Consider the following 26347-nt stretch of genomic DNA (forward strand, 5'->3'; position numbering starts at 1 on the left):
TCAATGCTCCAGCAGTGGGTTGCACCAGCTGTGCGTAAGTTGAAACGTAAGCTAGTTTGAACGTAAAGTCTCACTAAGTCAGAGTTTACGCACTACTAAAAATATTTGGGTTGCACTAGTGTCCTCTAGTAAGAGAGTGGCGTCAGCGGAGGACCAAAATGCAAGAATCATTAGCCAATGAACAGCCAGGAATGGGTCTCGCGCTACTTTTGCATGCTAAAATAAAGCTGATAATGTACAATTTGATTCAAGGGGGGAAAAACCCTTTCAGACTACAACACAAACTGTCTATGTTGCTGCAACTCGACAGTGCTGCTTAATCCAGGACCTTACTTCCTGGAACTCTTGAGAGTAAAAAACTGGTTCATTGGAGTGAATGGAGATGTCGGAACTCTTCTATTATACGGCTATACGGCTCTGGGTTGCACCAAGTGAAATAGTTACAACGTAGGCCTAAGTTAGAACTTAGATTTTACACCTACCTCTTACTAGGTGTAAAGTCCTCCGTAAAATAGCAGTTGGCACGGATTGCAACTTGGCACCGTGGCGCATCGTTGTTTTGCGCCCGCAACGCACTCTCCGTGATCAATTATTACGGTGCATGCTCCCTAGTCCGATACCTCACGAGTCCGACACCTCACGAGTCCGAAAAAAGAGGCATTGGACAGGGGATCATGTCTATGTTCCCCGGCTTCTATGTTCCCCGGGTTCTATATTCCCCGTTTTTCACTAACCCTAAACCTAACCTCCCCCAGACCCTAACCCAAAACCTAACCTCTCCCACCCCCACGCCTAAACCTAACCTCCCCCAGACCCTAACCCAAAACCTAACCTCTCCCACCCCCACGCCTAAACCTAACCTCCCCCAGACCCTAACCCAAAACCATGAGGTGTCGTCGGACTCGTGAGGTATCGGACTAGGGAGCAGTCCCCATTATTACACCCTTTGATATTTATGACTCACGCTTTTGTTTCCCACAAGCTGTAGCACTGCATACAAATTAAAATAACCGCAACAATTTAGCGAGGCAGGATGGTGGTAAATTAGCCTACAATACTGATGGGCTCACAGATAAACGTTAGCAGTAATATGAACCTAAATGAACGTTACTCAATAACGTTCTCATTTGGTTAGTGTTGATGAAATATGAAAGCACTAATTTGCGGTGGGCAACATGTCCCGACTGTTTTCATTCCACTTAATTAAACAACGGTAAATAAACACCGTTTCCACCGTGCTTTTCACTGATTGGCTACAGGAAGTGAAAACGTCATTTTCCGCGACACTATTTTGGTTAGTATGGACTTTAGGGTCTACTAGTTAAGATGTATCTTACGTCTCCGTGGTGCAACTAAACAAAGACACAACTTTAGTGTCAAACTAACTAGTTTGAACGTAGCAGTTAGTGTGGACTTTACACCCCAACTTAAGAGAGAACTTACGTTCAGCTGGTGCAACAGGCTGCTGGCCAATCCCGGCGCCACAGGGCGTGGTTATTGCTTATCCTATGTGGGGTTAGAATTCACGCGTCGTGCGTGCGTAGTGTTTTCACGTCACCGTATGGTACCGGGTCCACAGCCCTATAACCTCAACAGAGCAGGGACCAAAAGCAGCACGACTCATCCCCGACTCAACCCGGGTTGTCCACGTTTTTGATCGGTGGAATGAGACAAAAAAGCGAGACGAGCTGTGCGGGGCCGCGTTGATACCAGCGGTGGAAATGGGCCATACATAGAGTACTGCAGGAACTGATTCTGAATATAGCTGAATCGCTTGGTTTGACCAAGTAAAACTGGAACAGTAATAATTGGTATGTTTGAACACAGGAAGTGTCTGGTTTATTTTGATAGTGATGTGTCTAGTTTGGAGCCTGCTTCAGTGTCCAGGAGGGTAAATCAAGCTGAAATACAATCATGGGCGGAGTTAATGGGAGGGCTGAGCCCCCCCAGTGGCCCAGGCGTTTTTTTTCTTTTTTCTTTTTCCATTTTCCGTTTCGTCTTTTTTTCCTTCCGTTTTTTGACTGAAGACTGACTGACACTTGATGTTGGCCCCCCCAGTGGCCCAGGTGACTTTTTCTTTTTTTCCTGTTTTTCGTTATCGTTTTTTTCCCCCGTTTTTTGACAGAAGACTGACTGACAGCTGATGTTGCCATATCAGAAAAACACATCTTGATCGATTTATATGGGAAAATAATCATTTTTCATTTTAATCTTTTTATTCGTTTCTGCTGTTTTTTAATAATAAATTAAAATAATTGCAAATAATTGATAACTATTTACAACATCCACAAACACAAACACAAACTTTTCTCCTCTACCCATTGTGCTATGTGATTTAAGCCACTGCTGACAGCCTAAATTGTGCAGCCAGCCTTGCCTTTTCTTGTGATCATGTGATGATCTCTGTTCGTTGGAATCAGAATTTCTATGGTATTGAATTGTACTTTTGGACGTGTTCTGTTCATCAGTTGTTGTCTACTTTGTAATTTGTTGTGGTGTTGGCTATAAGCTATACGCTATTTTTGGCATTGTGTGTGAAGGTTGTGCAAGTTGCAACGTAGAATTAACAGGGATATACCTAATATATATTTTTTCTTCTGGCTGAATGGTTCGTTCAGAGATATTGATTATTTGTCATAGGGTTATTACATGTAAATGTGATCAATCTGATGACGCATCCCAGCACATGCTGTAGTATGTATTTTAAACATAGAATCCTGGCTCCCCTGGCCAGTGACACTTACGGCCGGGACACATATCTTGCGTGTACCTACCTAGTGCGTGTACGTGGCGTGCTGGCTGCGGCTGGCACGCCCGCGGCATCCACACAGGCAGTGTGGCTGCTGCGCGCTGCTGTCTGTCTGCCAACTATCTTCCTATAGAGTTTACCTTTTATTAAATTTGCTATAAACAATACAATGATGATTTTAACTGAAGATCGCTTGGGCTCACTTCGTAATCGAGGCAGTATTGATTTGTGTGTGTGTGTGTGTCTGTGTGTGTGTGGTGGGGAGGGGAGGAACGAAGCCACGTTGTAGCCTATGTGGTTTTCAGAGGGCAGGAGAACTCCGCTCATCCTCCCGTCTCAAATCAAAACGAGCCTTGATTGGCTGTGGCTGCCCCTGTAAAATATCATTTTAGTGTCTATTTGTGTAGAGACACGCTAGAGACACGCGCGCGGTAAGCAGAAAAAATAGGGGTCGCTTCTATTCTCTAGATGACGCGCGTCTCACGCCTCGCAAGACACGCGCCTGAGACGCGCGTCTGATGCCGGTGGTGTGGCTGCTGTAACCTGTTAACATGGGCGCCGCAATGAAAATCAACAGGTAACGCCACGCAGACGCCACGCAGACGCACAGCACATGCAAGATGTGTGTCCCAGCCGTTAGGAATAGACTAGGTGACAACCAAGTATAGTTTGGTGACAAGCTGGAGAGACAGTTGACGGTCGGAGAGACGGCATCCGGTACGGGATGGGTTTAGCACCCCAGCCTAAACCAAATAAAAGCCAAATAATTTTTGAACATAACATTATTATCTTATCTTTAACACATTCACTGCCAGCCGTTTTTTTTTTTACTGTAGGTAGCTTCTGCCAAGGTTTTTTTTTGAGGATTCTGGCTCATCTTTCAACAGCCGAGGATTATTTTCTGCTAAGATTTTGTGAACACAAAATATCTCAAAAGAACTAATAGAATGTGTGCTTTCTCTGTCTAAAAGAGTTAGTTTGTAGAGTTAGTAGTTATGTAGGCATTAGCACTTGAATACAGCATGGTTTCAGCGTCTGAAAATTTAAGCTGAGAAAAATGCCTTTTTGTGAAATTCGATAGAACAGTCACTTTAACGATTCATTTTTGGCATCAGTAAGACGTCAGCCATCTAAACAATAGTTTTGAACAGTAATTTCCTCCATAACAGCAGGAAACCCCCCTCTCCTTCAAACTCCTCCCTCCGTGTGTGTTCTCCTCCTGCCTCCCTGGCTCTGCAGCGGGCGTGTCACAAGCGAGTTGCTGCTGCTGCTGCTGCCTGTCTGCTGGCGGCCGCTCTTTGGGCGAGTCTGGATGGGCTCGCTCGTTTCTTGGGGTTTCGGTTGAGAGCTTTGATGAAGCTTTTGCGATTCTGGTCTTATTTATGCTGCGTGTTTCAAAGTGTGTTCCACCCGTAATCTATTATGCAAATTTGCAATCCCCCACCGCCAGCTCCCTGCGCGAAAGCGAAAGCGTTTTCGCCAATCCATTTTCATGAGAATGGCTTCCTCACGCGGCGAGATATCTCGTCAACGGCAGTCAACCGTTTTTTTTTAAGACAAGATATCTCGTCAACGGCAGTGAACGTGTTAATATCACAATCCAATTTACTAATATTCCTTCTATGTTAACTGGTGTATTCAGAGCAAAGAGGGAGAGAGAGAGAAGCCATGATGATGCCAGCCTTAAAATGAGATATTCCTCTAAATCTGGCTTCAAACGGGCAAAATTTCAAATGTAAAATGGCCAATGTCGTACGCCTGCAGGTCTGGTGGCCCCCCAAAGCTAAAAGTCAAACTCTGCCTATGAATACAATTGTTACTCATGTTCAAAATTATATTCTGCCTAGGTCCATCACTGTGAGCATTACTGTACAATACTGCAAGGTAGTTCATGCAGGTAATTCTGTTTTATGCTAATGTTTTTTTATTTGATTAAATCTGTGTAAAAAAGTTAAAGTTGCAATGCCAAGCATTTTAAGTTTCTAGAGTTGTTGTTAGCTGTTGTGCATCTAATGCTATTTTAACATGATAGAGCCTGAATTGTGTGTGGATCTTACTACTGTTTTCTAGTAGTAAAAAAAAAGAAGAAGAGATAATTTGTAATAAAAAAAAATATCATGTGTTTTTGTTCCTTTTGGTTCTGTTTTCATTTACTATATAAATTAGTTTTATACAGATGTAGCCTATTTTTCCCCACCAGAAAATACCATTATGTTTGTTTGTGGAAATATTAAGACATTCTTTATATAAAAGTGCTTTTCTAGTTTGCAATAAAGAAATTAATAAATACTGTGGATTACCTCTTAATTTGCCTGCCTCCTCTGCATCAGTTCAATGCAAACTCCTGCTATACATTTTTCACACTTTTTTTTTCCTTAGGTAAATTTTTGTGAATTTGAATTGACAATACAAGGTGCAAGAATATAACAAAGGGGATTTTTACCCCCTCCGAAAACAACCAACCATAACCTAACATAACCATACAGAATAAGAGAAAAAGGTCAAAAGTAAATACCGTAAATAAACATGACAATAAAATCTAGTGACAGAAGAGGAGATGATATCATCATCATCAGTATATAAATGGGAGCTGGGGCTCTGTTTGTTTCTCTGTTTCTCTCCACTGTGATTGTCCCACTGTGATATCATAAATCCCACTGTGACATCATCCGTGATGTCATAAATCCCACTGTGACATCATCAGTGATGTCATAAATCCCAATGTGACATCATAAATCCCACTGTGACATCATCAGTGATGTCATAAATCCCACTGTGACATCATCAGTGATGTCATAAATCTGACATCATCAGTGATGCTGGTCTCATTGGCCACACAGCTGCCAAGCTGCGTGGCCGAGCTGCAGGGGCCAGCTCAGCGAGCTGCAGGACGGGTGAGCCCGTGTAGCGGGCGAGCCTAGGAATTGAGCGAGCGTAGCCCGCGAGATTCCTAGTATGAAAAAAGCCCCCAATGAATTGCAAAAAAAGGGGGAGTGGGGTGGAGATATCTCCAGTTCACGAGCCAGAGTTTAAATTGGCCTAGCCATTCCTCGAACGCCACAGTCAGCAGATGCTATAACTTGTCTAGCGTCTTGACCATATCCATGGTCTGGACTGTACTCGGGACTTTCCATTCCTGCAGTACTTCTTATTCACCACCAGGGGGGAGTGAAGCCATGCTACTTCTCTCTAGTTGTGGCCATCTTCCCCTACTGTGAGGCTCCGCTTCAAATGATACCAAACTGTTAGAGGGAATATCATTGCTCCTAAATCCCAACTTTTTTCTTTTCTTTTTTAAATAATGATCTTCACTTTCCATTTTAGTGATTCAAAAACTGTTACAAGATCAAATTTGGCCTCATCTATTTTTTTTTATAAATTGATTTTTTCAGACAAAGGCAAACATACAATAGCTACAATGCCATAGCCTACCTAAGTGACAGTGTAAAACAGGGGCGGGTGTAGCTCAGGAGGTAGAGCGGGTCGTCCACTAATCGCTTTGGATAAAAGAGGTCGGTGGTTCGATTCCCGCCTCCTCCAGTCTGCATGTCGAAGTGTCCTTGGGCAAGATACTGAGCCCCAAATTGCTCCTGATGGTGTGCCAGCACCCTGCGTGGTAACCTGCCGCCATCGGTGTATGAATGGGTGAATGTACCTACTGGTTGTAAAGCGCTTTGGATAAAAGCGCTATATAAATGCAGGCCATTTATATAAATGCAGGCCTAATCTAATTCTATTTATAACACACATTCCATATACAACACAGTAGTAAGCTAATAAACAGTTCAGGGTCACAGAAAAGAAAGCCAAACCTTTCTGAGTTACCTCACACACACACACCATCTCTTTAACGGTCTATGACACACAAGCGCACGCACGCACACCCACAACTCACCGCACACGCGGGGCAGCTCTCTCTCTCCCTCTATGTGTGTGTGTGTGTGTGTGTGTCTCTCTCTCTCTCTCTCTTTCTCTCTCTCCCTCCCCCCCCTCCTCTCTCCCTCTCTCTCTCGTCCCTTTATATATTTCTCCCCACATGAGGAGCTCAGAAAGCGGTTGTGTTGTTCTGGTAGGTCGGTGATGTCTGGTTGGACAGGTGCGATGGGAGTGCCTCTGCTGCTGCTGCTGCTGCCGCTCCTCTGCACGCTCGGAGACGCGCAGCAGTCTGCCCCTGCCAAGGAATATTATATCGCCGCTGTGGAAATCGGATGGGACTATATCTACCTTGACGAGGCTGAAGCTGCATCTGACCAAAGGTTACTTTTTATTTTATTTTTACTTTAATAGCCTATTGTCACCCTCCAAAATAGGTCATTTAGTGTCATATCGAGTATTATAATGTACAGTGGAACAGTGGAAAGTTCAATTATTGCTAATAGCTTCCAATTAGAATGAAATCTTGTGTCAAGAACATATACACGAACTAAAGAAAGTTATTGATGCAAGATGCACTTGACTACAGTAGTACTACATTCTGAGCCTTCTGAGTCTCTCTCTCCCTCTCTCATGCTATTGACATGATTGTTTGAATGACTTGGATGTCATTATGCTTCATAAACCTGAATTGGTTTCATTAATTGGCTGTATTTTATTTTTCTAGGAGGAGATCCAAAGATATTCCCCAAAAATACATCAAGGCTGTGTACAGGGAGTACACTGATGCCACATACTCCACCCCCAAGCCTAGGCCTGCTTGGGCAGGTGGGTCTGCTCTGCTTCTATAGTCTCATTTATGCATGATAGGATCATATCTTTATCATATTCGATTAAGGTATTTTATTGAATTTTGTAGCAGTTTGTTTTCATTAAAGGTTGATTAGCTCCATGTATGGCCTAGGAGAGTCTGTATGTAAAAAGTGTAAAATCTGGAGTTGCTTTACAGACAGTGAATGGGAGAGTGATGTTACGTAGACCAAAAGGGAAGCAGCTTTGTATTTGACATCATGGGAGTCACATGTTGCAGGTATCCAGGGCCCGGTGATCCACGGCCAGGCCGGTGACAGCGTGGTGGTCCACTTCAAAAACCTGGCGTCCCAGCCCTACAGTATCAGCCCTGTAGGCGTCAGCTACTGGAAGCAGTCTGAAGGTGACAACACACACTGCAACGTACTGGGACAGTGAGCCGAAGTTAGCCTCTTTTTTGTTGCGGTCATCAGGTCATCATTTGAACTTGGGTTTTTACTCATTTGTGGACACATCATTCTGCATGAGTCGACAACTCTGAGTCCTTACCCCCATGTTCTGCTGAAGTCTGGAGTATTTAGTGAGACTCTGAGAGAGCATAAGCTGCTTGCTCATACTTGCAGTATGCTTCCAGGAGCAACAGCGTAAACTTTACGCCCTTGCTACTGGAACCATAAGTAGGCTATGAGTAGACAAATAATTTCCTGCTCCACCCTTCATGCAGCTGCCTGAAGACAATGTTGAGTTGCTGCTGGCCAGAATCGTAAAAGTAACAGGTTGGAGGCGGGCCTCCCCAGACGGGCTCTAAGCAGTTTCAGGGGAGGCTCAGTGAATGGAAGTGAAAAAACATGACATTAGTTATTATTACATTAGTTATCAAAAGGATATCACATAGAATAGCCTAAATGTGTGTCATTTGGTTAAATGGATACAGTAGTTTGGGGGAATTTGACTGTTTTCTCCCACTTTCCACAGTCAGAAACAAATACATTTCTAGTAGGCTATTTGGTGCAGTCTGAAGTTATGTCAAACAGCAATATCAGGTCATCTTGGTTCAATTATTGTGTGGCTATCTCTATGGGATCAAATAAGACCATCATGATCCTTATTTCAAGCTTTGTCTGAGGGGAGGCTCACAGTCTCAGACTTTGAAAACCCCTGGTCTAAGCGGTGGGAGGAATATTGTATTTATTTATTGCCCAATAGCACATCCCTCCTCCAATCTTTAGCTTTCTCCTCCCTATGCAGACTTTTATGTCCACAGCCACATGGTCACAGCAGGAGGCCTCTGCAAACACATGCAGGAATCTGAAAAATAAATTGATATGAATAGTTGCAATTTCTTTGATCTTCCAAGACACGTGAGCTTCCTGACAGGAAGCACTTGGGACCAAAAGGACCTTTGCATGTGTGGTCTGATCTGGTCTGTCCACTGAGGGCTAGCACATTAGAATGATTGGCTCATCATGCTGATGGTGTCCCAACTAAACCGCTGGGACACCGGGGCTTAGCAGCTTTCAAATCTGCCTGTTTACTGTAAACCGCCTGGGCTTAGCAGCTTTCAAATCTGCCTGTTACTGTAAACGACCCAGACTTTACCATCATCTGAAAATATGCTGCCCTCATGTCCAGGGACGGACATGAATCCCATCCAATCCAGAGTCAATCGAGAGTGAAGGTTTGGGTGTGTGCCTGTGGAATTGTGTCTTTGTGAGTCAGTGCACATGTCATCTGAGTCAATGCTTCCGGGACTTCTAGTCTCAGAATCAGAATCAGAATCAGAAACACTTTATTGCCAAATGCATCACAAGGATACACAGGAATTCATTCTGGTGAATCAGCACACTCGACAAATAAACATGTATACATGTATGTATATGACAGTGAAGACAAGACACTCAGGACATGATAAAGCATGTAGTTAGGTTACCAAAACCAATAGTTTTCACTAAAAAACGCAGCTATATGCACTCATAAAAGCACTCATAAATGAGTGTATCTGCTACTTTATGGTCTTTTTTCTATCTACTGTCATATTTTTTTGTCCTATTCACCTTATGTAGAAGAGACAGTCTGGCTTGAGAGACTAACAGGAAGTGTGGCAGAGCTGATCCTCGCAGCCTGCTTCCAGTGAGTCTAGCTTTGACCAGAAACGATCTCTGGTTTGACCAGTAAAACAGCCGGCGTTTTGAACAGGAAGTCGTAACACTAAAGGTTATAGTATTTTTTTATGAGGCTGAGGACCATAAATGGATGGATTATTTTAATTTATCATTTTATCCAACAGTGATGATAACAATGTTGTTGCTATGGTGACCCACCCCTGCTGAGTGAATATAGTGGAAACCCTCTCTGTGTGTTTTTCCAGGAGCCGGGTATGATGACTCGACGGCGGGGCAGGAGAAGCAGGATGACGCAGTGCCCCCTGGAGGTTACTATGAGTATGTGTGGGAGATCAGCGCTAAAGACAGCCCCACCACCAGTGACCCCGAGTGCCTCACCTACTCCTACTCCTCCCAGGTGGACACGGTCCGAGATGCCAACTCAGGACTCATCGGAGCCCTGCTCGTCTGCAAGTCAAGTTAGTGTGTGTGTGTGTGTGTGTGTGTGTGTGTGTGTGTGTGTGTGTGTGTGTGAGTGAGTGAGTGAGTGAGTGAGTGAGTGAGTGAGTGTGTGTGTGTGTGTGTGTGTGTGTGTGTGTGTGTGTGTGTGTGTGTGTGTGTGAGAGAGAGAGAGAGATAGGCCCCCAATAGACTACTTGCACAACTCCACTACTTCCTGAAATGAGTAGGGCATCTTGGTTTCCTGTCCTACACTATTGGATGAACTGATTAATGTCAGGTGTGTCTGACTGCTGCAGCCACAACAACAGTGATCAGGCACACCTGACATTAATCAGTTCATCCAATAGTGTAGGACAGGAAACCAAGATGCCCTACTCATTTCAGGAAGTAGTGGAGTTGTGCAAGTAGTCTATTACACCTACAGGCAGACATGTTCTAGTTGTACACTATAAATTATTAAGGCACACATATTCACCATTAACTACTTGCTTATTAGTATGCATATTATTATCATATTGGCCATCTATTAGTCATTATAAAGCACTTATTAATACCTTATTTTGCATGATCATATTCTACAACTACTAGGCCATTAACCAAGAGTTTTCCCACAATAACCTCCTAATTACTGCTTATCTTACTATGCTATATATAATCACAAAATGTCTGTCTCCCCGTCCGTCTACCCCAGGTGCCTTCACACAGGATGGCGAGAGGAGAAGGCCAGGGTTTGTCCTGCTGTTTGCTGTGTTTGATGAGACCAAGAGCTGGTACGGAGAGGTCGGGGAGCGCAGGAGCAGAGACAGGTTCAAGAAGAGCAGCGGCAGGAAAGACTACCACACCATCAACGGATACATCAACTCTACCTTACCTGGTAACCAACCAAGCTGTTCACTCAGGAAGTCCTGTACTGATAAGCTTCATACACAGCGTAGCATGTGGTCTACACAGGAATTTACCCCCATCCTGTGTGTGTGTGTGTGTGTGTGTGTGTGTGTGTGTGTGTGTGTGTGTGTGTGTGTGTGTGTGTGTGTGTGTGTGTGTGTGTGTGTGTGCTGTGTGTGCATGCGCGTGCGTGCGTGCGTGCGTGTTTGTAGGTCTGACCCTGTGTCAGGGACGTGATCATGTGTTCTGGCATCTGATCGGGATGGGCACAGCTCCCGAGATCCACTCCATTCGGTTCCAGGATCACACTCTACAGGTCTAGTCTACTACTACTACTCCTAACATGCAGTTAGACATGGATAATTATTACAAACTCAACTCCAAAAGTCAAACTAATTGGACTGTGCTTATGGTCTCAGCAGTCGAAATGGAATTTTCTTGCACTGCACATACATTATAAACGCAATGTGACTTCCTGATGTGAGTTGCATAGATGCAATTCAGTTCAAGCCTGCTTTTTTTAAATTACTGACTGTATCTCTGTTGTTTTTGTACAAGTAGTTTATCACTGTATGTTTTTTAATCATCCTCTCCTTGCCAGACGTACACACATACACATACTCTAGAATCCTCCTCTCTTTATCAACATTTTTGTTTTTGTTTTGTTTTTCAGGTGATGAGCCATCGTAAAGTGACCCTGGAGATGACCCCTATGACCTTCACCACCGCAGAAATGAGGCCCGCCACTCTGGGCCGCTTCCTCATCAGCTGCCGGATACACGCCCACCTAAACGGTAGGACACACCCACTACTGACATTCTTCTTGTCTCCTCTAGTTCAATTAATCACAGATTTTTTCATTATGTATTTTTCTTCCTTTTTCTCCCCAATTGTACTTGTCCCCAATTTGCCCTGCTGTTCCGGTTGTCGCTCCACCCCTATAGACTAGCACATGCTCCCTCTGATACATGTGCAGTCACCAGCCGCTTCTTTTCACCTGACAGCGAGGGGTTTCACCGGCAGGAGGTAGTGCGTGGGAGGATCACGCCATTCCCCCCAGTTCCCCTCCTCCCGAACAGGCGCCCCGACCGACCAGAGGATGTGCCGGTATCAGGAATTGAACCCGGGTCTCCTGCGGTGGTAGGGGAGTGCTTTGACCTGAACACTACTCAGATACCCCTCAAATTAATATGTCTTCTTGCGAACCTCTGTCCTCTCCAGCCGGCATGAGCGCTGTGTTCACGGTAGAGCACTGTCCCGAGCCCGTCACTCTGCTCGGCCCGGACCTGCGCAACGTCAAGCACGACTACACGGACTACAACTACGAGGAATATGACGACGGCGAGGTCATGTCCAACACCGTCAACTTTGAGCCCAGGAGGCTGAGACCACAAGCCCGGGCCAGCAGGGGGCAGGGCACAAAAATCTGGGAGCATTACATCGCCGCGGAGGAGATCACCTGGCACTACGCTCCTCACCTCAAAGCCACAGACAGGTAGGGAAGATGGGGAGATGAATTGAAAAAGGCTGGCTTTCGTCACTTGTAGTCAAGAAACATTCTTATTTGCTGTTGCTCTCCCCTATCAGTGAGCTGCAGTCGGCTCACTTCTCCGCCTCTCCCCATCGCCTGGGCTACCAGTATAAGAAGGTGGTGTATGTGGAATACAAAGACAGCACCTTCACCCAGAGGAAAAACCCTCACAACACACTGCTGGGCCCACTGCTGAAAGGAGAAGTCAATGATCAGTTCCATGTGAGTGAGTCACACTCAACACAAGTCACTGTGTGTGGATGAGCCCAACCTACAGTATAGTAAGAAAATCAATGCCAAAGCAACAAGTACAAGTGCACATGCTCTTTTGTGTGACTTTCTATTGAACTCCATCTGGTTTGAATTGTGCTTCCAGATCATTTTCAGGAACCTGGCCAGCCGCCCTTTCAACATCTACCCCAACGGCCTCACCCGGATCCATCCACTGCAGAGATCCACAAATGGTAAACTTCATCGTGGAGATGAAATGTGACGAAAATAATGTCTTTCTAACATCCTGGGTGCCATAACAGTTTGATTTTTCTTTGCTATACCTATTGTACTGATTTTGAGTTTCAAGGAGATCGCTATGAAGTAATTTTTATCACTATAAAAATTGAATAAACTGGAAGGAAAAGGTGTTAAATTGTATTTTCTTGTCATTGTAAATTTTGCGTGGCCCCTTTATTTCCCTTCTTCTATCTGCACACCTGATCTTGCAAATCTGCTTCAAACCTCAAATCTGTCAACAAAGACACGTTAGCATGTTATTATTAGCATGTTATTATTAGCATGTTATTATTAGCATGTTATTAGCATGTTATCTTGTCTTAGTCTCTGCTGCTGTGACGACCCAAATTCCCTACAGGGACCATCAAAGTTTCATCTAATCTGCTCTTAATTAAAAACAGTGGCAGAGAAGGACCTGCGCTCCATGGCGGTGCCCCCCAATGGGACGTTTGGTTACGTTTGGAGGCTGATGCCGGACGACGGGCCCCTGGAGGGAGACCCCCAGTGTCTGACCCAGCTGTACCAGAGCACCGTGTGCCCAGAGAGGGACCTGGCCTCTGGGCTCGTGGGCACCCTGCTCATCTGCAAGTACGAGGCCATCGACACCAGAGGACGCCTGGTGAGAAGAACTCAGCGTCACTGTCTTTTTAGCTCAGTTCCAATGAACACAAATGACGTAGCCGCTCACCTGCACTAATACCATTTCATATCCTGTGTGTCTTTCACTTCATGGCTGATTCTGTCGTTGGGTTCAGTTGGGCTCAGATAAGGGCAGGAGCCTGATGTTTGCTGTCTTTGACGAGAACAGAAGTTGGTACATCGGCGAGAACATTCAGACGTACAGCCAGGATCCCTCCAAAGTCAATCCCAACGATCCTGACTTCTACAGTTCCAATGTCATTTACAGTGAGTTCACCATCACCTTTACACTATGGAGCTACTTTTGTATGTTTATATTGAAAGTGAAAAAAGCGATTAATTATTTTTTAAGTATTCCCCCCCTTTCACATAGCCTGGGTAAACCCATCCCCCACGTGACCTGCTCTCAGACCTGTTCTCAGTCACTAGTGACTGGGAACTGAGAGAGCAGGTCACGTGGGGGCTGGGTTTACCTAGGCTACCTTTCACATAGGCCTACAGTGTTCTTTCTATTAATTCAAATCTTTATTTTATATTTAAATGCCTGTTTTGGTATAGGGTGAAGTGTGGAAGAGAGGGGCATGGTAGTTCCATATCATAGCTAACTGATGATATTGTTGGAGGATGAAAGGCTGAAATCACCTGAATATCACATAAACAACGGGAATGTGTGTCCACTTCCAGGTGTGAACGGCGTCATGTTCAACGGGCGGCAGTTTGTGATGTGTCAGAGTGATGTCACCTTCTGGCACGTGGCCAACGTGGGCACCCAGAGCGACTTCCTGTCCGTCTATTTCACAGGAAACCCCTTCCAGTACCACAACGTCTACCAGTCTGTCCTCACCCTCTTCCCCATGACTGGCGAGACCATCCCCATGGAGACCGAGCTGATGGGTGAGGTCCGGTCCCAGACTGGAGTTTTTGTGACGCAAACATTTTTTCAGCAGCAGAGCTGTTCTGGAGGCAGAAATAGTCTTATTGGTTGAGTAAAAACTCAATGGGCGGAGCCAGAAACCCCACAAGCCCAATTTAGGGCTCAACTGTCAGAAATCATTTTGTATCAGTAGCAAGCAAATCAGGTTCAATTAGTGTTGTAATAAATGTAGCTTCCTCGTTCTAAGCTGCTAGGCATGAGATACTGAATTATCATACTGGCATTTCAACATAGCTTCTTCCTCGTCCACTTGAAATGTGACAGAATAGTCCAGCCTTCAGTCGACCTGCTTGACTCAATCTCATCACCTGTTACCTGTCGTCTGGCAGGTGAGTGGGAGATCAGTGCCTTCGACGGCACCCTCAAGAGCCGGGGGATGAGCATCCGCTACACGGTTCGGCCCTGCGACACTGATGACCTCCCACTGGTCGATAACGAAGACGATGAATTAGGCCTATCTGACTATCTGGATGAGATCTTAGGACCCCGGGCGAGGAGAAGAAGACCCCAGAACCGCACGGTGACAGTTAGGCTGTGCAAGAAACCCTTCCCTAACGACAACGCAACTCACTCAGTGAACAGCACCGATAACACCATGACTAACGACATCACCGCGGGGCCTGGGGCCGCACGAGGAGAGCCGCTGTGCGAGGTGAGGAATGTGACGGTGACATCATCACAGGGGGACAACGGTAACTCCTCAGAAGGAGAAATCCCGCAGGATATCTTGGAGGAGCTGGAGAGAGATGGGGAATGGACGGCGTCGGTGGCCCACGACGGGCTCAGACCCAGACCTGGAGGACAGGGAGGCGGGAGACAGAGGAGACAGGCAGAGGGAGACAGGACAGAGGGACATGTAGATGTTTCCGAGGGTAGAGGAACCGGGATGGAGGTCAGTGGAGAGGCTGCGGGAAACAGGACCGACACCGGTGCCACGACGAAGGCTGAAGTAAGGGCCCAAGTGGCGAGGGAGAAGAACAGCACGACTGGAGAGCTGGAGGAGGACAATGAGATCTTACTAAATCCACTGCCGAACAAGAAGGACGTGACCTTGGAACCAAGCAGTTCACAAGATCTGGAGCAGAACCTGGTGACGCAAAATCACATTCAGTCTGAACTTCAGACAGTGGATCTTCCAGATCTGGCTTACTACAATGATACTAATTATAACGAGACCGCAGCAAGTATAGCTCTGTCTCTCGAGTATGACGACTACACCCAGGAGGTACTGTGTGTGTGTGTGTGTGTGTGTGTACAGTATGCATTCATTAAGTATTAATGTATCATTTCATATCATATGTTGGATGAGACGTCAAAAAGCATCAAAGGACTTCCCCCTCACCTATACACATTTTGTCATTTTGCTATATTACAGGAGAACAGCACATCAGATATATTTGGGACAGATTATATGGACCTGCGTTCTGGAGGAACTCGTTACCAGCACTACTACATTGCTGCTGAGGAGGTCACCTGGGACTATGGCATCAGAATGCCACACCAGCTCATCAAACCCAGGTTGGGAAAACGTATATACAGTCTATGGGAAAGTATACTGTACTGCAGGACTTAAGGGGCCCCATATCTTACACTAAAGTCTTAGTGCAAGGGCAAATCTTTGTGATGAAAGAGCTAAGAACGACCCTAGGTGAAGTTTGAGAGGATGTTTGAAACTGCATCCAACAGTTTCAACTGTCAAAGAATACCAAATAGTTCACAGATGCCATGCAAACTGTGTTGAATCATGTATTTAATAAGACATCTCTCTCCCCTGCTCAGAGAGATGCGTCGCGGCATGAGGAAGTTCCTGCCCGAGTATAAGAAGGTGGTGTTCCGCGCCTACAGGGACAAAGACTTCCTGCATCCTGTGGCAAGAGGAGAGCTCCAGGAACACCTGGGAATCATGGGCCCTGTCATCAGGGCCCAGATCAATGATGTCCTCACTGTGAGTCAGTGGGAGCTGAGCACGTTTTCACCTCCACAAACTGTCCAAGTTCAAACAAAACAAAAACATTGTCATGTACAGTATTCTATGTAGGTACTTGAATGACAATGAATGTTCAATGAGCACAGCAAGGTTTACAGTGTTAATAAGGACGGCTGTTCAAAACTATCTTAAGTGTTAAATTAACTCTGATGTAAATATGTAAACACTGGCATAGTGTCGATTTTTAATACTGTTGTTGAGTCAAAGTGACATTGTCGATTTTGCGGCGCATCATAATAAAAACTATATTGCTTTTTTTCTTCTTATTTATAATGTAAAGTACAAATGTGTTTGTACAGCTCTTCAACATCACTCAACTTCCTAATCTCAAATATATTTGTCTCATATTTGGGGGCGGGGTGTGGGGGGGAATCCTGTGTTTTTATTGAAGTTAGGCGGCCTATCGATTTTACAGTAATAAAATCACACAAATGTTCTTCTTTGTCATATTCAAGGTGAGCTTTAAGAACAAGGCGTCCAGGCCGTACTCTTTTCACCTCCAGGGAGTGTACGACCGCACCCAGGGAGCCGGCATGGCCCAGACCATGACCTCTGCCCCTGCCGGGGTCCCAGGAGAGGCCGTGCCCCCCGGGGAGACTCGCGTCTACAACTGGATTATAACCAAGAAACAAGGGCCCACCAGCACCGAATTTGACTGCAAGGCTGGGGCTTACTACTCCACTGTGGACAAGGTGTGTGTGTTCACCTCTAGTCTTTTTCAGTCCTGCATGTATCTGTCTTTTGAGGATGCTCTTATTATAGTTCGGGACTTACTTTTAATTTTATTATAGTTTTCCATTTCTATTTCAGTTTCTTTTTAGTTGGTGTGGTGTGGGATTAGTCTGACTCACTGGAAGCAGGCTGCAGGGATAAGCTCTGCCATTGGCTCCGACCATTTCAGTAGGAGTGAAGGGAAATCACTTGCATGTAACTCTCAAACGCCTCCGCCACTGTGAAACAACAACGCTAGCTAGCAAATTAGTAACCTACATGCTGAAAATGGCAAGTTTTTTTTACGAAGGTTTGCATTGTGCAATAAAGCAGGCCTGCTTGGTACTTTTGGTGGATGGTTGTAAAGATAACAGAGCCTTTTTTCCGTGAGACCAAAGTGAGAGTAAGACTCTCTCTTGCACTGGTACAGCGCAAAACGGACATTTTAGTTTAGTTTCTGTGCTAGTTTTCATATTTTTGGTAAATGTAGAAAAATAGAAGAAAGAACAGGTATGTTGTGTGTTTGCAATAGGCATTGTGTAACACAAATTTGCATTAATTAAAAACAGCAAAAAATAATCCTCATTTTACCCTGCACCTAAACTAAAAGATGAAAACTAAAACATATTTTTATTTCTTTGTTTAGCTTTGTATAATTTTTTATTGATCAAATTTAGTTTTAGTTTAGTTTATGATAATAACCTTGCTGCTTATGTTTCTCTCCTATAGTATCAGGATACACCAATGTTCTTTACTGTGTCCTGTGCAGGAGCGGGACCTTCACTCAGGTCTGATTGGTCCTCTGGTCATCTGTAAGGCTGGTACCTTCACCAGCCGTCTGAAGATGCAGGCTGGGGTCCAGGAGTTCACCCTGCTCTTCCACACCTTCGACGAAACTAAGAGCTGGTACCTGGAGGAGAACCTGCAGCATTACTGCGCCCCTCCCTGCCAGGCCGACCCACAAGACCCCTGGTTCCAGACCAGCAATAAGTTTGCAGGTGGGGAAACTAAAAATAGGGGTGATGGGTTCATATTATGATCAAGGATCTATAATGGTTAAGGATCCAATTTAGGTTACGGTTAAGGGATTGCCGGTCAATTAACTACTGAATGGTTCCTATTAAAAAGAGGCTAGTAATACACTTTTGGTAATTCATTTAAACTGTAAAGCTCTCATTCTGGAATTGCAGTATATATACTATGTGTGTGTGTGTGTGTGTGTGTGTGTGTGTGTGTGTGTGTGTGTGTGTGTGTGTGTGTGTGTGTGTGTGCGTGCGACCGTCTGTGTGTGTTTGTGTGTACATACAGTTTGAAATCTACTATTACAAGTACTATTCTGAGAAATAGAGCCATCTTTTCTTTCTCCATAGCAATAAATGGCTATGTGGCGGAGACTCTTCCTGGTCTGATGGTTGCTCAGCACCAGACAGTCAGGTGGCACCTTCTAAATGTGGGGAGTGATGGGGAGTACCATGCTGTGCACTTCCATGGCTTGTCTTTCAGCGTTCACACCGAGCAGGAACACCGTATGGGCGTCTACAACCTCTACCCTGGTAAACACACACAAACATAATATGTACATATATGCAACTTTCTCTCACACAAACACAAAAATACCTAGCAAGCGAACATAGATTATGTAAAGTACTGACATAATTATGTAGAATTGTAATTATTAATTATGTATTGGACCCTGTCTGTCTGTCACCCACTCCTCCTCCACCTCCACCCACTCCTCACCCTCCAGGAGTGTTTGGCACGGTGGAGATGAGGCCCCCCACAGCGGGCACCTGGCTGGTGGAGTGCACCGTGGGAGAGTACCAGCTGGCCGGCATGAGGGCAAAACTACTGGTCTATAACCCACGTATGTACACCTTGAATTAACATAACTGTGAAAAATAGTGCTGCAGTTGACAGTTCAATCGTAATATATATATATATACATATATATATAATATATATATATATATATATATATACATACACACACACACACACACACACACACACACACACACACACACACACACACACACACACACACACACACACACACACACACATATATACAGTATATATATACCCCCCCCCTTCAATACTGGGAGTGGGAACTCGATTCCTTAGACTCCTATTAAATTCCACCTCTGCTGCAACTGAAGTATTTAGATTCAGATTTTCTAAATCCTGTGCCAGAGGTTTTCCCACATTACTAGAACATTTTGTGAGATACAGTCGCACATACTGTCCATGTCAAAACACCAAAACCATGTGTCAGTCATCTCTAAGATACTTTCCTTTCATTGTATTATGATGAATCATATCTGTGTATCAGCCTCAGATGGCTATAAATTAATGACTGTATTATAGTGTGGTTCGATATTGCATCATTTCGTATCAAAAGTGACTTGGATTTCGGGAATTTTTGAATGGATGATCATACACAGCTTGAATCCTGATGTGCATCAGTGAATGGCATTTCCTGGTGCTGACTTTACAGGATGTGTGTTGCCTCTGGGGATGAAGTCGGGAAGGATTGAGGATTCCCAGATCACCGCCTCGAATCACAAAGGTAAGACGGCCTTCCTGTTTCACCATTTAACGGAATAGCGGCCTCTGAGCAGCTTCATGGAATCTCAAAGCCTGGAAATTACTAATATTGACATGGATTATATAATTGCGTGTGTTGTGTGTATCCAGGTAGTTGGGAGGCCAGGCTGGCTCGGCTGGACCAGTCTGGTTACATCAACGCCTGGATGGCCGCAAACAGGATGGCATGGATACAGGTGAGACACAGCTCTCTTCCATACTGTCATCCTCTTCCCAGCCTTTATCAGCTACATCAATGAGCCTCAAGGAATGCATCAACAGTGTTTTACTTGGTTCATGGGTAAGAACAGAAATGGCAGCACGCCTCATGAACTTGCCTTTGGATTGTCTGAACCTCTCCCAGGTGGACCTCCAGAAGCCCGCCGTGCTGCACGGCATCCAGACCCAGGGCGTCAGGGCTTCACTGAGGGACCACTTCATCACCCACTTCAACATCTCCTACAGCCTGGACCACGAGACCTGGACCAGCTACCGAGGGAACCGCTCCAGGTCCACCTACGTATGTCCACCTCTGTAGAAGAATGTTTGGTCGGCTGGTTGATTGGTTGACCATCACACACACACAACACAACACACACACACACACACACACACACACACACACACACACACACACACACACACACACACACACACACACACACACACACACAGCACTTTGTATTTGAGCAACTAATAAAACAGTACCATTACAAACAGTAGCATTCTTGTATCAGTTTGGGAGATTCCAATTCATTCATTGTAATTCAAGTCTGAATTGAAGTTGAAGTCTGAACCAAACGGTTTGGCGTGGCTCTGTTTCAGATATTTAACGGCAACATGGACGGCTCCAAGGTGAAAGAGAACCACTTCTTTCCACCAATCGTGGCTCGCTACATCAGGCTCCACCCCGTCAACTCGGTGAGAAACCCCGCCCTCCGTCTGGAGCTGCTGGGCTGCGACCTCAACAGTGAGTTGTACCGAGAGAATCAGCATTTTCTCAGTGTTATTTTTACAATGCAGTAGAAATGCAACGATTAGTTGATTAATCGATAATTGATTGACATAAAATTAACTATTTTTATAATCGATAATTGTTTCAAATAATTTTAAAGAAAAATAATAATAACATTTTCCCCCAGCTTCTTAAATGTGAATATTTTCTGGTTTCTTTAGTGTTCCATGAGAATAAACTGATTATCTTTGTTGGTCAGGAGAAAAGAAGACATTTTGAGTATGCCATCTTGGGCTTTAGGGAAAAAGTGATTGACATTCTTCACCATTTTGTGAAATGTTTAGACCAAACGACTAATCGATAGTCGAGAAAATAATCCACAGATTAATCGATAATAAAAATAATCGTTTAGTTGCAGCCCTATAATGCGAAAAGGCTGAGGATGACTGTGTGTGTGTGTGTGCGTGTGCGTGTGCGTGAGTGTGTGTGTGTGTGCGTGCATGCATGCGTGTGTGCGTGTGCATGCGTGTGTGTGTGTGTGTGTGTGTGTGTGTGTGGCCAGGCTGCTCTCTCCCTCTCGGGCTCCAGAAGAGGCTGAGGCAGATTCCTGACAGCAGCTTTAGCTCCTCCTCCTTTCATTCATCTCTGCTGCGCACCTGGAGCCCCGCCCTCGCCCGCCTGCACCAGGAGGGCAGCACCAATGCTTGGAGGCCCAAGGTGCAAGCACACACTCACACAACACTACACTACACACACACACACACACACACACACACACACACACACACACACACACACACACACACACACACACACACACAAAATACTACACCCACAATTTAACATTTTATATTTAAAGCAGAAACTATCGTTGGAAAACAGGGACAATAGACAATAAAGCAGACTATGTTTTAGGGCATGATTGACAGCTTGCCTGTCCAGTGATCGCGCAGCTCACCGATCACGGACCAATAGCAGGTGGCACTGCGGTTCTGAAAGCTGATTGGTTCCCTTTATGTAGGCTACCTCAGCGACACTGTTCACATCACGTCAAGACATTTTCCAAAGCGATATCGTAAAGTGTTCGCCTGCTCGCACTGTGTCACGCATGCTGTTTTTCCATAATATGACTTCTCTCCTCTCAGCTTCTCTCTCCTTTGATTCTTTTGGCCTGTAGTCTCTCTCCTCTCCTCTCCTGCTTTCCTCTCCAGCTTATCACTTTCACACTCTGCGGCACTGAGCCGTAGAGGTGTGACTTGTCCTCCTATCAGACTGTTGAGTTGTAAAAGGTCACCAGCCGAGCAGTAGGGCTTGTGATCGCTGGACAGGGGTCAACGACTGCAGGCCGTCCATTACAGACAGGCATCTGGTAGAATTGAATCGAGAAGGATAAGGTGGAAGGTGCTTTGTGTTGCAAAGGAATGCACCGTTTCCTTAAAAGTTTGGGAGCATTCAACATGTAACCTTAGACAGTATTCAGTTTTTTCCTTTTTCTCTATAAAAATAAGTCCAAATAGGAAAACATGCTTATTGAAAAATGTGATCCAGGATTCAGAATGAAATAATATTACATAGATCTACTTTTCCTTGTTTGTAGGGTTATGTTTTCTACGTTAGATTTCCAAAATGAAAATGGGAAAGTGGTGCTTTGCGGGGTTTGTTCTGAGTTCCATTGTTTCTCAAGGACTTTTACTGCAACCAACTGAACCTTTCCCAATCAATTTCCCATGCTGTAAAACTCCACACTTGGTTCAATAAGCACATCTGCCCATCCTATGTGCAGTCACATCTTGCCAATATAAAGGGAACAATAAATAAAAAATCTTTTCATTTCCTGCTTGACATAGCTGGCTTTGGCCCATACGGGGAAGTCTCTAGGCCCTCTGCTCCTCTCCTTCACCCTCACTTCCAAATAACAGGACACACATGCGTTCCTTCTTTTCCTCTGCTTTTTTGATCTTAATATCTTACTTTCTTAAGTTAAAACCTTCCCCCCTGCACCCCTTCCCCCCCCCTCCCCACCCCTCAGTACAACAACCCCCATGAGTGGCTGCAGGTGGACCTGGAGAGAGTCCACCGCATCACAGGGGTGGTGACCCAGGGAGCACGCTCGCTGATGACCCAGATGATGGTGACCGAGTTCTCGGTCACGGTTAGCCACAACGGACACTCCTGGAGCAGCGTGCTGGAGGAGGATTCGCACAGAGAAAAGGTGCACGTACAGGGTTGGACTGATATATTGATTTGCTAATATATCACCCTGATATTGGCATTTTAGCAAATGTTGCCCAGGGAGTATCATACACCACTGATGATGGAGGTTCCTTTCTGACCACAGCTACAGAAAAACATGTGATGGCGTTTGCACATTTTATTCCTTCATTTAATTGTTCAGTAATGTTTTGTGGAATGAATGTTTCATTTAAAGGCCTAATATATGCCAGTTTCAGTGTCCCACGATGTGATGGTCTAAACTCTAAATTAAATGTGAATGAGTCTGGAATCTGGCGGGTGGGCGGTTACCGGAAGGAGGGTCAGACGCATGGCAGGTTTGTCAGGTGAAATGTCGTTTCAAAGACTTTGCCACCGTGGCAGGATTATAATTCACCGCTTCATTCCTCTCCTCTCCTCTCTCCTCTCCCTCCTCAGATCTTCATGGGAAACGACGACCCGGACGAGGAAGCCCTCACCCTGTTTGACCCCCCTCTGTTCGGCCGTTACCTCCGCCTCCACCCGCGGGGCTGGATCAACGACATCGCCCTCCGCCTGGAGGTGCTGGGCTGTGACACGCAGCAGCGCCTCTGAGACCAAAACGGCTGTGATCAACTCACCGGTGGTGTGTCATCGTTATCCGTCACCATCTGCTGTTCGCTGTGTGGTTTCTGTGTGCCCTACTTCTAACTTTAACAAGCCGTGAGGAATGTCAAATTCAAAAGTGGAGAAACCTCTTAGTAAGTTATATAATGAACTGTTTAAATTTGTATGAGAGAAGATGGTAGTTCTCTCTCACCTTTTCCTTGCTGTCCAGTAAGATTCAAGATTCAAAGGAGGAAGATAAGCACACAGTCGATCCACAGTATTTGCTTCACCTTTGCAGCACACTCTACTCAACTAAGTAACACCACACCTTTTGAATGTAGCCATGTGTAAATATATCATTCTGGATGGATGTACACAGTTTGAATGATTGTTTTATATATATATAATTGAGAATGTTATTATTATTATTATTATTATTATTATTATTATTATTGTTGTTGTTGTTGTTGTTGTTGTATATTACTGTGTTATTATAGTTTTAATAAACAATGCATTTTGAAGAGTTTCAGAGGCTTCCATTTGACATCTACTGTAGCTCCAGGCAAAATTTATGAAAGCTAGTTCAAGTGTGCGTGAACTTGAGGACTAAATCAAGCACTCGTCGTTCTTCTCTTTGTATCCAAGATGTACTCGGCTATCTGTCCTGTTCCTCGTCTCCATGACAGAGAGGGATGGGGAGAGCTTTCCATTCTTTGCTTTTGTTTGCTTATTTTGTTCCAGTCGAGGGGGAAAAACAGGGATATCTCTGTGCTGTCTTGGGCCCGTTTGGGCCAGTCTGTCTAAAATCCAGAATGTTCCTGAGCTGAACTGTTATTGCAGCTTATCCGCCTGTGCCAGGCTCTCCAGCAGAAACAAGGGAGCAACTGACTCAAATATTAGAGGAAAGAGGCTGTTTGTGCGTTCGCAGACAGGCATAAAACAATGATGTGATTGCAGGGAAACTGCAAGATCAACAAGGTGTTCTGAAAGCAGTTTGAAAACATGAGTGAAGTGTATCTGCTGCCCACATTTACTGCCTCCTTATCTTCTGTGGAAGTTTCCAGGGGGGGGCGGGTGTTTGGTTTGGAAGACAGAGTGTCCAGGGAGGGGGGTGTGTTTGGTTTGGAAGACAGAGTGTCCAGGGAGGGGTGTGTGTTTGGTTTGGAAGACAGAGTGACACAGTGGACTGGACAGGACAAATGCTGGCAGAGACACGGTGGTTATACCCGGCTGTCACACTTTATCACTTTCAAAACAATAACAGCATGTCCGTTATCTTCACGACAGACAGGACACCTGTCTGCTGCTCCGGGGTACTGATGGGAGAGACGCACGATCCGGACCAAATGAAACAAGCTGGGTCTCCTATCGGCTGCACTGGATAATGTTTGTTGCACTGTGTGAAAACCAACCAGGATCAATATGGGCCAACCACATCAGCAGTGTTAACATAATAGTGTCTGATATTACCCAAGTTCTCCTTCTTCACTTTGTGGCAAGATGACACAATATTGTTAGTTATTGTAAGTTTCTTAATGTTTGTTGCACTGTGTGAAAACCAACCAGGATCAATATGGGCCAACCACATCAGCCGTGTTAACATAATAGTGTCTGATATTACCCAAGTTCTCCTTCTTCACTTTGTGGCAAAATGACACAATATTGTTAGTTATTGTAAGTTTCTTAATGTTTGTTGCACTGTGTGAAAACCAACCAGGATCAATATGGGCCAACCACATCAGCCGTGTTAACATAATAGTGTCTGATATTACCCAAGTTCTCCTTCTTCACTTTGTGGCAAAATGACACAATATTGTTAGTTATTGTAAGTTTCTTTTGCAACTTAGGATTTTTTCGTAACTTGCAGAACATCTACGACTTTCTTCATAAATTCATCTGTTTTTCTTTGCCTGTCAACACGTTTTTCAAGGAAAAGTGTCCTTAAGTGATTCTAGAGCAGCAGTTCTCAAAATAGGACCCGGGGGACCCCCACGGGTCCTTGAAGGGGTTCCAGGAGGTCCCCAGCAAAAAGGGGAATCATTTATTTTCCACTATACTTCCATCCATAAGTACTGTAACACAATGACAGAATGTACGACTATTTTGGTCATGGGTTTCATACACTTTCTGGGACAAAGTTTGGTAGTCTAATATGTGTCAGTTCTTGGGTTCTTGATGTGAAAAAGTTTGAGAACCACAGACTGCTCTAGAGATAGCCTATCAGCATTTTGCCAAAGTGCCTCCAGTGATGGTAGATAAATGTACACAATCTGTCAAATTAGCTTGAAGAATCATTTGGAAAATGCAGTGGACTTGGGTCTGCTGAGCAAGAAGTGGTCGTTTCTGGGACGCTGGAATACACTGTTGTGCCTTCTTGAGGTGTCATGGGCCTAATTCAACTAAACATGGGTGAAGCAGGGTGCCCACTTGAGAACCCCAAAGATTTGCCTACACCCACTCACCCTGAAAGCAGACTAGGTAGATGCTGAATGTTGCTGCCTTATGGTGTCTTTATGGTATTTGTCTTATGGTGATGTAGCTGAAATGATGGTGTAGCCTGATGTTTTCTATAGTACTTATTGGTATGGTAGTCATTCTGTTAGCCTTTGTTCACATCAGGCGCTTAACAGAAGCAGAGCTGAAGCGGTGCTTAAAAGAAGCTGAGTGTCACGCTAAAATGGTCACACACCTTCCTCAGCACCTCGCTCGACGCGCCCACAACTTGCATTGAATTCATGCCTGGCAGCTTCACTCTTGGAAAATAGAACAGAATCCTGAACGATCGCTTCAGCGTGGCTTCAGTGTGGCTTCAGC

The 26347-nt window shown here is 44.9% G+C and overlaps 1 protein-coding gene across 1 annotated transcript; it reads left to right on the top strand.

The window, feature by feature from the left end:
• The first annotated feature begins 6837 nt into the window (after window positions 1-6837).
• Window positions 6838-24013, top strand: f8 (coagulation factor VIII, procoagulant component). Its single transcript, XM_083651399.1, has 27 exons — window positions 6838-7005; window positions 7350-7450; window positions 7713-7835; window positions 9801-10013; window positions 10688-10870; window positions 11094-11197; window positions 11555-11675; window positions 12103-12376; window positions 12469-12634; window positions 12789-12876; window positions 13324-13541; window positions 13678-13828; window positions 14246-14455; window positions 14825-15720; window positions 15871-16013; window positions 16275-16440; window positions 16938-17174; window positions 17963-18191; window positions 18564-18746; window positions 18941-19057; window positions 19691-19762; window positions 19891-19976; window positions 20144-20299; window positions 20605-20749; window positions 21297-21451; window positions 22764-22946; window positions 23384-24013. Exons 1-27 carry the CDS (start codon window positions 6851-6853, stop codon window positions 23537-23539), a joined length of 5031 nt encoding a protein of 1676 aa, XP_083507525.1. The 5' UTR covers window positions 6838-6850; the 3' UTR covers window positions 23540-24013.
• Window positions 24014-26347: the final 2334 nt, after the last annotated feature.

The sequence above is a fragment of the Poromitra crassiceps genome (assembly GCF_964638095.1).
Source record: "Poromitra crassiceps genome assembly, chromosome: 15".
In the NCBI taxonomy this organism is placed as follows: domain Eukaryota; kingdom Metazoa; phylum Chordata; class Actinopteri; order Beryciformes; family Melamphaidae; genus Poromitra; species Poromitra crassiceps.

Excerpts from the sequence above, each read along its gene's own strand:
- f8 (XM_083651399.1), top strand. The coding sequence starts at position 6,851 with ATGGGAGTGCCTCTGCTGCTGCTGCTGCTGCCGCTCCTCTGCACGCTC. Across the intron at positions 7,836-9,800 it reads CTACTGGAAGCAGTCTGAAG|GAGCCGGGTATGATGACTCG; the intron begins GTGACAACACAC and ends GTGTTTTTCCAG. Across the intron at positions 21,452-22,763 it reads CCAATGCTTGGAGGCCCAAG|TACAACAACCCCCATGAGTG; the intron begins GTGCAAGCACAC and ends CCCACCCCTCAG.